Raw genomic sequence first — 14711 nt, forward strand, 5'->3', positions numbered from 1 at the left:
TATATTAGAATTGCGAGGAAAAAACAGGCGTACCGATTAATCACTTCGAGTCGTTTTATCAATTAAATAAGTTTTAGTCAAAAGAGGAAAAAAATTATTGTTGAAAACTGCATTGCTCATAAAAATGGAATTATAACGTTCATCTCATCTCATCTTCCTTCCCCCCTCTTTTACCTTGCAGTGTCGAGGGTTTAATAATCATCGGACCTCTAACCGTTCACAGGATAAGGTGGTCAGCCCTACGCCCTGGTGTATCCTATGTTCTGTAGTGTTGAGTTCTCAAGGCTGGCTTGCTTGCTTTGCGGGATGAAAAATCCCAGAATAAACTGGAGGGGAAAAAACCTACTGTCCACGCCCAAGACCGGCTAACTTGACTATGGCTGAGGAAGATCCTTCAGCTCCTCACTTCATCGATGGGAATTGAACCTGGGACACTCCTTCCCCAGGCATATAGTTGCGAAGCGCACAACCACTAAGCTAAAAAGAATCATAATTTTCCAAGTTAAATCTAGGCATGTGTTTAGTGATTACTAACGAAGAAAGATTTCAAACTAATAATATCTTCCTATATTAGCAGCTAATAAACTAAATGCTTCCACTGTACCAAAGATTTTGAAATTAAAAGTAAACCTTGCTAATTTGTCGAAAGATATGCTCAACAGAATTCGTTTTTAAAAACTGCTATTTTCATCTTAAAAAGCGCATGTATCATCGTATAAAGTAGACTATTAGAATTTAATTATAACTATATTTTATATTTACGAAAAGGAGAAGAGAACGTGAAAATAGATAGCTGCTGAAAGAACAGGACGCTAGTTTAAAAAAAATAATAATAAAATAAAAATCAGAATATTACATATTAAAATACGTAGCACATATTAAAACTAAGAAAATCACTTGTTTACATGTTACAGATCCAACAGACGATTGCTGCAAATATTACATTTCATGTTCAAAATCGGAACTCTGCATTTATACTAAAAGTTTCCTTAAAAATATCATCATAATAACTGAAAAGCAAGTCCAAAACAGTTCATCTCATTGAGAACTATTACACAAATTTTGTTTTTGTGTGTGTTCGTTCAGTTAAGTACTTACTTGAAATCGGAGTTGACAACTCATGCGACAGTATCACTAGGTGGCGATAAAAGAGATTTCTTCGAGATAAAAGATGATATTGATCTTGAGCTGTTTACCTACTACCGATGAATATATCGTGTGTCTAAAAATGTTTTGTAACTTGGCTCTAAATGAACTACTAGAACAAAGTTATTAGGAATGTATTGTACAGGTGTATGTGACTGATTCGACGTCATGCTTCAACTCTTAGAGCACAACATCGAGTTGCCGTGGTTACACCACGTGCTAACAACAAACTGGTACGGACGATAAACCACTGCACATACACACCGACATCTCATTCTTTTAGTTTCATATTCTGGTAACGGAAGGCTCCATTTGTATAGTATTGTTATGGCTACCAATCACGGGCGGGTAAGTAAAGAAGAATCATTTCAGAAAGATAGCCAACTTTAAAATCGTGTTTTGTTTTGTTTTTTCTCATAGAAGAAGTATGCTTAATTTTAAATTTCTAAGAAGTGTTTCGTAATTTATATGTATATATTTTGGCATGTCGATTGGTTACAGTTTATTAATCTTTTTTATTTCTTCTATATATTGTATTTCATATTCGATATTACTTTCATTAGCCATGACAACTGTGTTTTAAAAAACTCTACAATATTCACTGAGTCTTCCAAAGTTAAGGTAGTCGCTCTCCCTCTATCTTAAAAATAATTTCATCGCATTTTTTTATGTGTATGTGTGTAATATTAATTATTATAATAAGTATTTAAGTAACGTCTAAAATAATAAATTAATATATGTTGTATGAAGATATACAAATAATAATAATGGATCAAATTAAAAGTATTCAAAGTATAGCAACACTGGGGAGGAGTTATCTCTCTCTCTCTCTCCTCGCTTCACGACCAAGCTTCTGATCTTCGTTTCTTTGCTGGGCGTGAAACAAATTCCTCCACGTTCACCAACACACAAATGTCATTTAATTAAAGTACAAAGGAGTTTATTATTTTTCTGCGATACTCCTTCACTCTCCTCAAAGCCTCCGTAGGTCAGTCGGTATCGATGATGCCCATTAGTTGAAATCATCCGTCTAGTGCAGTGTTTCTCAACCGCCGGACCCTGGCATCAATTATACCGAGCAGCGAGAGGTTCTCCTCGCGACATATTTTCTTACATAAACGAGTTGAATTTAATACTTCAAGGTCCAGATACAACAACATTTAATGCTTGGAACAAGATCGAATCTTGGAATTTGTCATTTTAGTTTTCTAAGCATTTTTCTAAGTATAGTCACTAAAATTAAGGCTATGGAGGGCAAGAACCTATTGTCAACGCATTGCTACGTTCATAGACAAAATCTGGCCTCCAAAAAAATGTCACCTGAGCTTAATGAAGTCCTGTCTTAATCTGTTACAATTATTAATTATAGAAAAAAATTGCTTTAAATACAAGACTGTTAAAAGCATTGTGCAATGAAATGGGCTCTGATCATCATAATCTTCTTTTCCATTCGGAAGTTCGTTGGCTTTCCCATGGTAAAGTTCTCAAGAGGTTATATGAACTCCGAAAGGAAGTTGAGCTGTTTATAATTGATAAGAAAAGTGACCTGTCCCATTATTTCCAGGAAAACAAATGGGTAGCCAGGCTGGCAAATCTCAGGCGACATATTTTCTTACATAAACGAGTTGAATTTAAAACTTCAAGGTCCAGATACAACAATATTTAATGCTTGGAACAAGATCGAATCCTTCAAGCAGAAACTCAAATTCTGGCTTAATATGATTGCAGAGAGAAATAATGAAATGTTTCAGTCATACTCAGATTATATTATGGAAGTAGATGATTTCTATTCACAGAATTCAGTTTCAGATATTATTGCAGCCCACTTGAAGATATTGTTGTCGTTTGCAAAGTATTACTTCGAACGTGAGGATCCCCGGAGGCAAAACATGTGGATCGTGAACTCTTTTGTTGAACACAAACAGACAGCCCTTTCCTATGAAGAAACCCTTCAACTCATTGAATTACCATCGGACAAAGGACTGGAAAGTACTTTTAATTCTATGAATAATTCATAATTCTAGATAAGAATGAAAAATGAAAGATCCAAATTTACATGAAATAGCATTGAGACTTCTTCTTTGTTTTTCCATCACATATCTTTGTGAAACTGCATTTTTTGTCATGATTATGCTTAAAACGAAACAGAGGAACCGCTTGCAACTTTCTGACTGTCTCCGTTTGGCTGTCACTTTAATTCATCCCATAATTAATAAGCTAACGTGCGGAAAACAGCAACAAAAGTCTCACTAGCCTAACTAAAACCTTCAAAAACTCAGTTGTAATAAAAGAAACCAAGTTTGACTTTTTCAGTAACTTATAATTATAGTGTTAAAGTGCTCGTTTTTAAATTCAAAATATTAATTAGTGTCTTAACTAGTGTTTAGAATTGAGAGATTCATACATTTTTATTTATTAAATTACATACTTTGCATATATAAATATTTGGCGTGTGCATGTGATATTAAGTGTTTGAACCATATGCCTGGGGAAGGAGTGTCCCAGGTTCGATTCCCGTTGTAGATGTGAGGAATTTGAGGATCTTCCTCAGGCATAGCCAAGTTAGCCGGTCTTGGGCGCGGTCAGTAGGGTTTTTTCCGCCAGTTTATCAGGCGTTTTTCATCCCGCAAGCAGGCAAACCGGCCCGTGAACATACGCTTCTACAGTCAAAAATATATCCCTCCCAAGCGGCAGACCAGACGACCGGTCGGTTGGGAGTAGTACTAACAAGAAGTCGCATCTAAGTAACACGCGGACCCTGCATAGGAAGCGGGAATAACGCGTAGAAGATGGGATATTAAGTGTTTCGCCGACAAGTTGACATCCTTCTGCTGCTTCCCCTGCTCAGCTGACTTCTATGAATTACAATGCATAAATATTTTTCTCACTACCTTTTTTTTTTCAAACCAACATCATCAAAGTTAATTTAATAATACAATAATAAATTATTGTAATTAAATATAATTTTATATGTGTCAACATGCCACACCGTATATATAAGTGTTCTGATACTTTTTGTGATTATGCCATAATAAATTGTTAATACTTATGTTAGTTTAACATATGAACTTTAAAGAAAATGGAAAGGTATTTACGAGTAAATTTGTTGGGACCGAGCCCTCGTCTTATAAAAAAAAATTACAGGACCGCGGTCTCACACAGGTCGAGAACCACTGGTCTAGAATGCAAAGAATCTTTATTAGGACGTTTTTTCAACTGAAGTTGAGTTAGACTGTCTCATATGAGACAGTCTAGCTCAACATATGAGACTGTCTCTTTTCCATCTCTGTAAAATCTCCGGTTTTTCATCCCTCTAAACCGGCAAACCTCCCAGAAGAACACACGCAATTTACAGACATAATACACTGCCCTCATAGCTTTAGTTACTTCGGCAGTAAATTTAAAACAATCCCCCCCCCCACCACCACCCCCAATGACATACGTGCGGCCCATTAACGTTCAAAGCTAGAAAAGTTAATGTCCAAGCATGGTGCCTCTATTTCTTTTGAGTACGATAGCTATTGTGGTTTCTGAGTGTTCGACCTCCCGCAATGAGTTCGGATTCCATGGAGGCTTGGAAGTAATACTAATACTCTATACTTCATGGAAGCATGACTTTGCTTGTCGATTATCTGCTTGGATTAATGCTCATTAGAATTGTAATTGTTAATTGCTTAAATAGAAACTCTTTATTTGATTAGTGTCCAAAACTTGAAAAATTAACTAGTGTTAAAATGCATGATTTGAACTTTTTTTTTTGTATGAAAACTGCATCTGTTTACAACCTGCAACTTATGGAAGTTGATTTACAGCTGTAGTCCGGAAATTTAGGCTTCAACATTCCCACTTGTAAGAAGTCACATATAAAGAGATATGACCTTGAATGAATCTACTGCTGGCAGTAGTAGAAGTAGTAGTGACCAACCCTTTCACTCTTTTCCCTCCAACTTACAAAAGGAATCTGAGTGACGTTATTCCTGACTTCATAATGAGTTGCTGTCGTATTGAACTCTAATTGAAGATCAGCGCTCAAATACATTCATGGGCCAAAACATTATGATCCCACCCTGTAAAATAAAACCAATCGTTACGAAATCCAAAGATATAACTGCTGGATGGACTAAGTGGGAAATGTCTTAAGGATTTGAAAATTGGATCATGGAATGTACTTTCTCTTTACCGATCTGGAGCTTTAAAAATGCTGCTGGAGCAATTGGATAAATACAAGATACTTGTTATGGCTATACAAGAAATGAGATTTACAGGAGAGGGGATTATGGAACCGAAAAATCATATTATTTTTTATAGCTGCCAAAAGCACGATCACCTGTTTGGAACAGGTTTCATTGTAAACAAGAGGATAAAACATCTTATCATGGACTTCAAAGAAAACTCATCTCGAATGTGTAGGTTACGAATTAAAGGACAGTTTTTTAACTATCTGTGTAGATGTTTTATCTGTGTACATGCTTCAAACTGAAGAAAAGAATGATGCTAAAAAAAGAGTTGTTTTATGATGAATTAGATAAGTAAGATCTATGGGGAATGTCCAGAGAAGGATGTAAAAATTATTATAGGTGATTTAAATGCCAAGATAGGCAAAGAAGATCGACACAGGCCAACCTTTGGAAAATATAGTTTACATAATGAGACTAATGATAATGGGACTAGATTGATCAACCTTGCTTCTTCAAGAAATATGATTATTGGTAGTACAATGTTTAACAGAGACATAGTGAGGAATTTTGGCACCTATGGCCAGGAAAGAAAATTGCGCCGTTCTAAAAAAAAAACAAAAAAACTCAGATATTTTTATACTTTTTATCTCAATACAATAATTTTATTTTCTGAAGTTTTATTTGAACAAAATAAACTAGTGGTGTGCCGCAGGGTTCTGTTCTTGAACTACTACCATTTAATTTGTCCATTAATGATAACGCAAAGGATCTGAAATTCATTTGTTTGCTGATGATGCAAAGTTGGGTAGAGCAATAGTGAATGCACATGACGTCAAAATTTGGCAAGATGATTTGGATAGATTGGGGGACTGGGCTAAGGAGAATGGATGTCGATTTAATGTGGCAAAGTGTAAGGTTATGCATTTTGAGGTGAAAAGATTAACAGCAGTATACCACATTGGTGGAACTGCACTCCAGGAGATTGATGAAGCCATGGATTTGTAGGTGTTAGTGGATAGGGAGTTGAAGTTTGGGGGGGGGGGCACATTGCGAAAGTGGCTAAATCAGCTCATCAAATTACTTGGTTACTGAAGAATACTTTGACGAGCAGAGACAAGCAAGTTATTGTTCCTCTGTGTCGACCTTGATAAGACCCCATCTTGACTACTGTGCCCAGATCTGGACGCCAGGGTCTTCTTGATGGGGAGGAGGTAGAGAGGATCCAGAGGCGAGTAACCATGATGATAGCATGTCTATGGAATGAATCTTATGCGAACAGGTTGAAGATTTGTGGGTTGTAGACATTGATTGATAGGCGGAAGAGGGGTGATATGATTGAGACATTCAAGTTACTGAAGGGTATCTATAAGATTAATTCAGAGGATATTTTTCAGAACAGGTCTGGTGGTGGGAGGACTAGGGGCCATCCATGGAAACTGGGCAAGAGTGTGGTTAGCAAGGGTGTTAGAACTAGTTTTTTGGCATGGAGAGTCGTGAATGAGTGGAATAAGCTGCCAGAGTCTGTTTTGGGTGCCATGACTGTGAGTGGGTTCAAGGCAAGGTATGATACTGTGATACTGTGTGGAAGCTGAATAGTTGTAGACATGATGTTTAGGCCTCCCTCGATGAGTCTAAGGACTCCTTGGAGTTGCCCGTAATAATAATAATAATAATAATAATAATAATAATAATAATAATAATAATAATAATAATAATAATAATAATAATAATAATAAATTATCAATTACATTGTCGAAATTTGCTTCACAAAACATTTCAGATTCTATTGATAAAATACTTAAATTGGGCACACGTTCCTGACTCCTTTTTGATCTTAATGTTTTATCATTTTTAATTTACTAAAACTCCGTTCTCCTGAAGCAATTGTTATCTTTAAAGAAGTATTAAACGTAATAATATTACTATGTTAGGGTAAGATTCACGTAATTCAGATTATACTTTTATGATTTATTTAATTTATTATTCGGTATAATTAACAGTTATATAATACAACTAACAAAACTATAATGACATATATTATTATATTAAAAAATAACTTATTCCCAAAAGAAAACACTCGGTTTGTTTCACTAAATTTATTTATTGTCTGATATATTTCGGCTGTTAGGCTATTGTAAAAGACCGTACAAGAATGGTGTATTCGCAATTCGCATCTGTTTAAACTGATTCTCAGGTAAACACAGATGTTGAGAAACTAACGGATTAAGAATTACCAGAATATCTAAAGGCTTTATATGATAAGGCTATAAGATTACTGACTGACGGAAAATTGCTGGTAACTCAGTTACCAGCAATTTTACGAAAGGTGCGTCAAAGAGATCTAATTGTTCGTTGAGGACTGTTTTTGACGAAAATCTGCTGTTGAATCGCATTTTGTATTTCAAAAGCTTCTAAGAAATTCAATTTTACTGGATTATTTTCTACGTGCAGTATTTTTTTTTATTATTATAGTTTTTATTTATTATAATTAATAATTTTAATGGAAACAATTTTAATCGATTAAAAATGTATATTTTTCAACTCAACATAAAAATTACTGTAAAAAAAAAAAAAAACGAATGAAGCATTCTTTTGAATTTATCACGTGACTAGAACCGCAGCGTGCGAAGAAGCGGGGTATCGTTACCATCGTTACTTGAAATAAAATTCGTCACAAGATACACGAAAAGGTGGGAGGTGTTTTACAAAGATATTTTACGCGCGAATATTAGATAATTAATTACTGCCGTATTTTTGCAAATTATCAAAAATACAAAAATATGTCAAAAATATTTTTTTTATGTCTCTATCATTTTCAATTTTTTTAAAAAATGTTTTTTAATAATATATTTCGCAGTTAAAAATCTCAATTTTTGCGCCTATGTAAAATTAGCGCCTATGGCCGGGGCCACATTGGCCATAGCCTCATTACGCTTCTGAATTGTTTAATCATAAAGATATTCATGAAATGATCTGATGGACACACCTTTAACCAAACCGATCATCTTTTAATAGACGCAAGACACCTATCTAATTTGATGGATGTTAGAACCTACAGAGAAGCAAATATTGATTCGGATCCCTATTTGATTATATCAAAGATTAGAAGTAGAATCTCTAATACAAGGAAGATATATGAGTCACATGCTAGTAAGTTTAATAAGGAAAAATTAAAGGAATTAGAAGTTAAAGCCAAATATAGTGAGAGAATCAGTGAAAACCTGTCTGGTCTAACCATTGGTGAGAGTGTTAATGAAGCTTGGGATGTTCTTAGGGATGTCATAGTGACAACAGCAGACATAGTATTAGGAAAAGTCAGTAAAGTTAAGTATAACCATTGGTTTGATGCCGAATGTGAATGTGTGACTATCAAAAAAGGAGACATACAAACAAATGCAGCAAAGGAACCACACTCGTAAAGCTGTGGAGGAATATCGTTTGGCTACTAAAGAAGAAAAAAGAGTGCATAAGAATAAAAAGAAGAAACACTATGAGGATGAACTTAAGAAATTTGGAACATCTCAGAAGTATGAATGAAAGCAGATCTTTCTATCAAAAGCTTGGGATGTTCTTGGGACAGTAGTCGGAAAGATTTCCAGCGTAGAACAACGTTATGTAGGGATAAGGCGAGTATAATTTTGAGTGTGAATGAAATGATACTAGGAAGATGGGCAAAGCATTTTGATGAAGTATTGAATTCAAATATATCTGGTCAATTAGATGATATGGAAGAGAGCCAAGATATAGATGTTGAACCAGTACCAACAGATACAGAAGTGGAGGCAGCTATTAAAAAAACTTAAGAACAATAAGGTCCCAGGAATGCATAGGATACAAACAGAATTAATTAAAAGTGCAGGTATAGAATACTTTAAGCAGCTGTTTCAACTTGTTAACAAAATCTGGATTAATGAAACAATTCCAGACGAATGGAATCTGAGCGTCATGTGCTCCGTCCATAAGAAAGGTGATGTAATGATAGGTTCTAACTATAGAGCAGTCAGCAGGTCTTAACCAGTGTTCTGCGAACTGGTTACAAGTGTTCCGCCGGTGAAAGATATCAGATGACACAGTTCTGAGTGTAATTGGCTACTCTGATCCTAACAACTGAAGACCACTTTTTGAAATTTTAAAATTTCATGGGAGCTGTGTGTGTGTGGGTGTGTAGAAATTTGTACGGACTGTGCTCCATCAATGGTAGGCTCTCTTAAAGGATTTGTTGCCCTTGCGAAGAAAATAAACCCAAATATTATATCTATGCACTGTCTCTTTTTTTGGCACAGAGAATCTCTAGTTTCAAAAACATTACCGGCAATATTAAAACCTGTACTAGACTAAGTTATAAATATGGTAAACTACATGAAGTCAAGACTTTTAAAAGAACGCCTTTTTAAAAAATGCATATCTGTGGAAGCCAAGTACAAATCTTTGCTTTTGCACACTGAAATAAGATGGTTATTCAGGGATAAAGTGCTATTCCGAATTTTAGAACTTACGAATGAATTATTGATCTTTTTTTTTTTCAAAATGAAGGTACACATGCTTTTGTAAAAAATGTCTTCGAAAGTTTTAATAGCGTTAATACAAATATCCAAGGGAAAAATGAAAATAATTTGACATCCACTTACAAATTGTCAGCTTTTCAGAAAAAAGTATCTCTTTGGAAAAACCGTATATCAGAAAAAAAAAAAACAATAGATATGTTTTCCTCGCCCCATAATAAAAATATCGAGGGAATTATTTCCATTATAACAGAACATTTAACAATATTGGAAGAAAAGATTTCAAGTTACTTTCCTTCCTTAAATACACACAATTATGACGATACGAAATCCGTTTCGCAAGTTGATACATTGAGTTGAGAATTTTCGTTACAAGAAGAAGAAGAACAATTCTTTACCTTGTCAACGGATCGTACCCTCCCCCCCCCCCCCTTTCACACAGACGTATGGTCTCTGCAGTATGTATATTCTACAAATATTTGCATGGGAAATGCTCATCTGAAATAACATCAATAATTCCTCCGCTCAGTACTAAACTCATTAGAACACGTGCAGCTGCTGCACAACATCCCTTCACCGTACACCTAGAAACAAACAGAACAAATTTCTTCATCCCTGCAACTGCTGCACTGTGGAACAGTCTCCCACCTGCTGTGTTTCCCAACGAATACAATTTAAAGTCATTCAAATCAAATGTAAACAAATTCCTCCTTTCCCAACCTACTATCCATACACGGTACTAACGTACTATAGGTTGACCAACCAACCTCCTGTGTATGGGCCCAACATTAAAAAAAAATTAAAAAAAAACTAAACATGAAATTCTCTGAAATAACTCTTGAAGAAGTTTGGATTTTTGTCCAAGCCGAATACCCAGCTCTCTCCACAAGGACGCTGAAAATTTTGTTACAGTTTTCAACATCATATTTGTGTGAGCGCGGTTTCTTAATATTAACCAATATAAAAACTAAAAAGCGTGAAAGACTTACTAATATACTCGTAGACAAAGAGATGAGGATAGCTATATCACATATTAGACATGATATTACTGAAATCTGCAAAAGCAGACAAGCTCAAGTATCGCATTAAAATAAGTTCCATTTTTATAAAAGGCAACTCCATGCATAATTTTATTGTTAGTTTTATGATGACCTTAATGCTTTCGGTGTTCCCCAAATTTTTCTTATAATCAAGAGTGTTCCGTGACTTCGAAAAGGCTAAGAACCACTGTTATAGAGGAATTAATTTACTATGTACAACTTATAAAATTTTCTCTAACATTCTATTTAAGAGACTTTATCCCTATGTAGAGAATGTTATTGGCGATTATCAGTGTGGATTCCGTCAAGGAAGATCCACGGTACTTCAAAAATGTAATGAATTTGGAATTGAAACACACCACCTTTTCATAAATTTTAGAGACGCATATGATAGCATAGATAGACCGAACTTATTTATTGCAACTGGAGGAAAATTATAGATTCCACGAAAACTTATTGCTTTAGTTAAAGCTACAATTTATTTTATTCGTGTGGGGAGTTCCCCCCCCCCCACTTCCACGACTGCCCCTTAGAACTGGTTAAACCCTCCTAATGAGGGATTAAGTATGTATTTTTGATTGTAGCCTGTATGTTCACGGGGTCGGTTTGCCTGCTTGCGGGATGAAAACCCCCAGATAAACTGGGGGGGGGGGGGGGCTGTCCACGCCCAAGACCGACTAGACTTTGTACATCATTTGGAATTGAAACACACCACCTTTTCATAGATTTTAGAGACGCATATGATAGCATAGATAGACCGAACTTATTATGGCGGAGAAAGATCCTTAAGCTCCTCGCGACGTCGACGGGAATCGAACTCCTTCCCCAGGCATATGGTTGCGAAGCGCATAGCCACTACGCTAACCGCGCGGACAAAGCTAAATCAGAAATACTCATTGTCAGATCAAAATTCAGAACATGTTGTCTGATTCAATATATATATATATATAATGGTATTGGACAAGGGAATGGCTTAGCTTGCTTACTGTTTAACATAGCACTTGAAAAGGTTTTCAGAGAGATGCTGGCATTAATACAAGGAGAACTATTTTCTACAAGGCAGTACAAATTATGGCATATGCAGACGATATCGACATTATAGGAAGGACACAAAAAGCAATGGAAGAAACTTTCATCAGTTTATAACAGGCAGCAAAGAAGATGAATTTGAAGATTAACCAGGAAAAAACAAAGTATATGCCAGTAACTAGAAAGATTCGTGATAATAATCTTTCTCAAACTGAAATTGATTCCTATAAATTTGAATTTGTACATAGTTTCATATACTTGGGATCAGAAGTTAATTGTAAAAATGATATCAGTACTGAGATTCAGAGACATATTCTTTCCATAAATAGATGCTTTTGTGGACTTAGGAAACACCTAAAGTCACATCTGATCTCAAGAAAAACAAAGTAATGATGTACAAAGTACTTGTAAGATCAGTGTTAATCTATGCCTCTGAAAACTGGGTATTATCAATGGCAGATGAAAGATTGCTAGGTCTGTTATCGCCACCAAGCATCGTCGTAGTAAGTCCATTCAAATTAGGGAACTATTTACATAATGCATAGATAACTGATAAATGATACATGACACGTTGCTGATTGGTAATAATTCGTTTCTTTTCAGCTCGTCCATCCCGTAGCACGAGTAGAATCCACGGATTAGGAATTGGTATTTTAATACAGCTGGTATACCACTCCTCTCCCTCATCCCCTAAGAACGAGTATTTTAATTCTCTAGATATGTGTGTTCACGGGACCGGTTTATCAGTTTTAAGGAATGAAAATTTCGAGTTTCCGGAGAGAGAGAGAGAGAGAGAGAGAGAGCAAAAAAAAAAAAAAAACAGACTCTTCTCCTCCGTATGAAGCTTACTAACTTACCTCTTACCTTTAATTGAAAATCGAACCTAGATCTTTCCAATTAAAGGGCTTGGTCGAAAATGACTGACCTACGAAGCTCCAGTTGGTAATATTAATATGAAATTCTAACCGTGCATCGCTAAGAATTTTTAGTTCGAGCTTTGACGAACTAAAAATTTTGTACAGACAGAATTTTTAGTTCGACTAGTTTCGACTATTTTGTACAGACAAAATGAAAATAATATAAAAATTACAAATGCGATCAACAGCAGTTTAATCCATCCTCCACAGCAATGAAATTTTATATAGAGCTATACGATTGTTATTTTGTTTCCGCCTTCTCTTTTGTTCGACCCTGAAAAACTGTAAATCTGGCTTTTTTGGGGTGCAGTGCTTCCTTCTCTGTTGGTACATGATAATTCAGCTAAAAAAAAAAAAAAAGCCTTTAACTTTCTAAATGATATAAATTTGCAGCATAATAATATTATGGAGATGAACAGTTGAATATCTTGGTCTGCCGAAAAAATGAGAATAATTTAATTCATGTGCTGGGTTGGCTTCTCTGTTCAATTGCGTTTATTCTTTTGCCCGGTTATGCCTATTTTGTGGGAGAAAAAACTCAATTTTCCGAAATGAAAAAACCCTTCCACCTCTATATGAGAACCAGTTAATTCACTTTTAGTTTAACTGGATCTTTAAAGTTTCTTAGAATTCGAGAATTCGAACCCAGATCTTTCCGTGTGATGAACAAACGTGATGATAGTTTACAAACTGCTTATAAAGACATTGCGTAGGGGCTTCTAAAAATGAATGAAAGCACCTTATCCTACTCGTATACGCAATGCATACGCATGACATCATCACTCATGTTTGAGTTTATAATGCTCTTATTTATGTATTCACTTCGAATAAAATTATTTTCAAGCTTTTTTTTATCATCTACAGCTACATGCCTGAATTTTTTATCACGCTAAAAATACTTAAGTGGAAAATGATGCCACGAACACAATTTACATATTGAATAAAGCTCTCAAAATAATTAAATGCTTTGTACAGAATTAGAGAGTTTAAAAATTGTAAATGCTAATGGAAATTCATATTCCATTAGTTCTGATAACATTAACGTGTAGCCCAGTTAAGTAATTGCTGTCAGTATTTTCATCCACATTTCACATTGACGCTGTGAGTATTAAAAAAATGCAATCCCTTATTATTTTCAAGTAATCGAATCCAAATTAAGGATAGAAACCAAAGCTTTTAAAAGTAGATGAATGACTATATTTGTGCTAAACTTTTGAGAAGTGGCGCGTGTACATTTTAGTAAGTTTTTATACCAAAAAAATGTATATACATCAACAGACAATGTGTGAACTGCTAAATGAATCCAGTAAAGCCTAACTACTGTCCGACCACAGATGCGAGAACCCTGGCTGGCAGATTGCCAAGAAGAGTCAAGGGAAGAAGAGAATAAAGCAATTCGTCATCAACACGCACGTGCTTTATACGTACAATTTTCCAACTGTTGTACAAGCAAAATAGTAAAAAACGAGAATTTTCATAAAAGAAAAAAAAGCTAATTTTCCAACGTATAATAATAAACACTCATTCCAAAACGCATTGATTATCGGAATGGATTCGTCTTCTTCTGCCGTGCGCAGAAGTGTTGAAGGGTCTCGCATCTGTGGTCGGACAGTATCTGCGTGTACAATGAATCATCGATGTTCATAATAGTTCATAATAGCCGGCCCTGGTTGGCCAAGTGATTAACATGTCCTCTCTGCAACCAAAAGGATGTGGGTTCGAATCCTGTCCTGGGTATGAATGTTTGTGATTTCGTTTAGGAGAGAGATGAATTTTGTCGTCCGGTGTGAGACCCGCGCTCCACTTTTTGGAGGCCTGAAGCGGCACTTGAAAATGCTCTGTATGGTTTCTAGAGCAGGGTTTCCAGATCGCTTAAAAATCAATAAAAATACAACCAAT

The 14711-nt window shown here is 35.4% G+C and overlaps 1 protein-coding gene across 3 annotated transcripts in view; it reads left to right on the forward strand.

Moving 5' to 3' along the window:
• Nucleotides 1–1231: 1231 nt before the first annotated feature.
• LOC150107503 (annexin-B12-like) overlaps nt 1232–14711 on the forward strand; it is a 51949-nt gene continuing 38469 nt past the window's right edge. For all 3 annotated transcript variants that reach the window (XM_090391350.1, XM_090391352.1, XM_090391351.1), the window contains exon 1: nt 1232–1494. In XM_090391350.1, coding sequence (XP_090247476.1) covers nt 1474–1494 — 21 coding nt within the window. In that variant the 5' untranslated portion in view covers nt 1232–1473. The remainder of the gene's footprint in view (nt 1495–14711) is intronic.

Source organism: Typopeltis vanoorti, chromosome 4 (assembly GCF_054136105.1).
Source record: "Typopeltis vanoorti isolate ZY-2024b chromosome 4, IOZ_Tvanoo_1.0, whole genome shotgun sequence".
NCBI classification, from domain to species: Eukaryota; Metazoa; Arthropoda; class Arachnida; order Uropygi; family Thelyphonidae; genus Typopeltis; species Typopeltis vanoorti.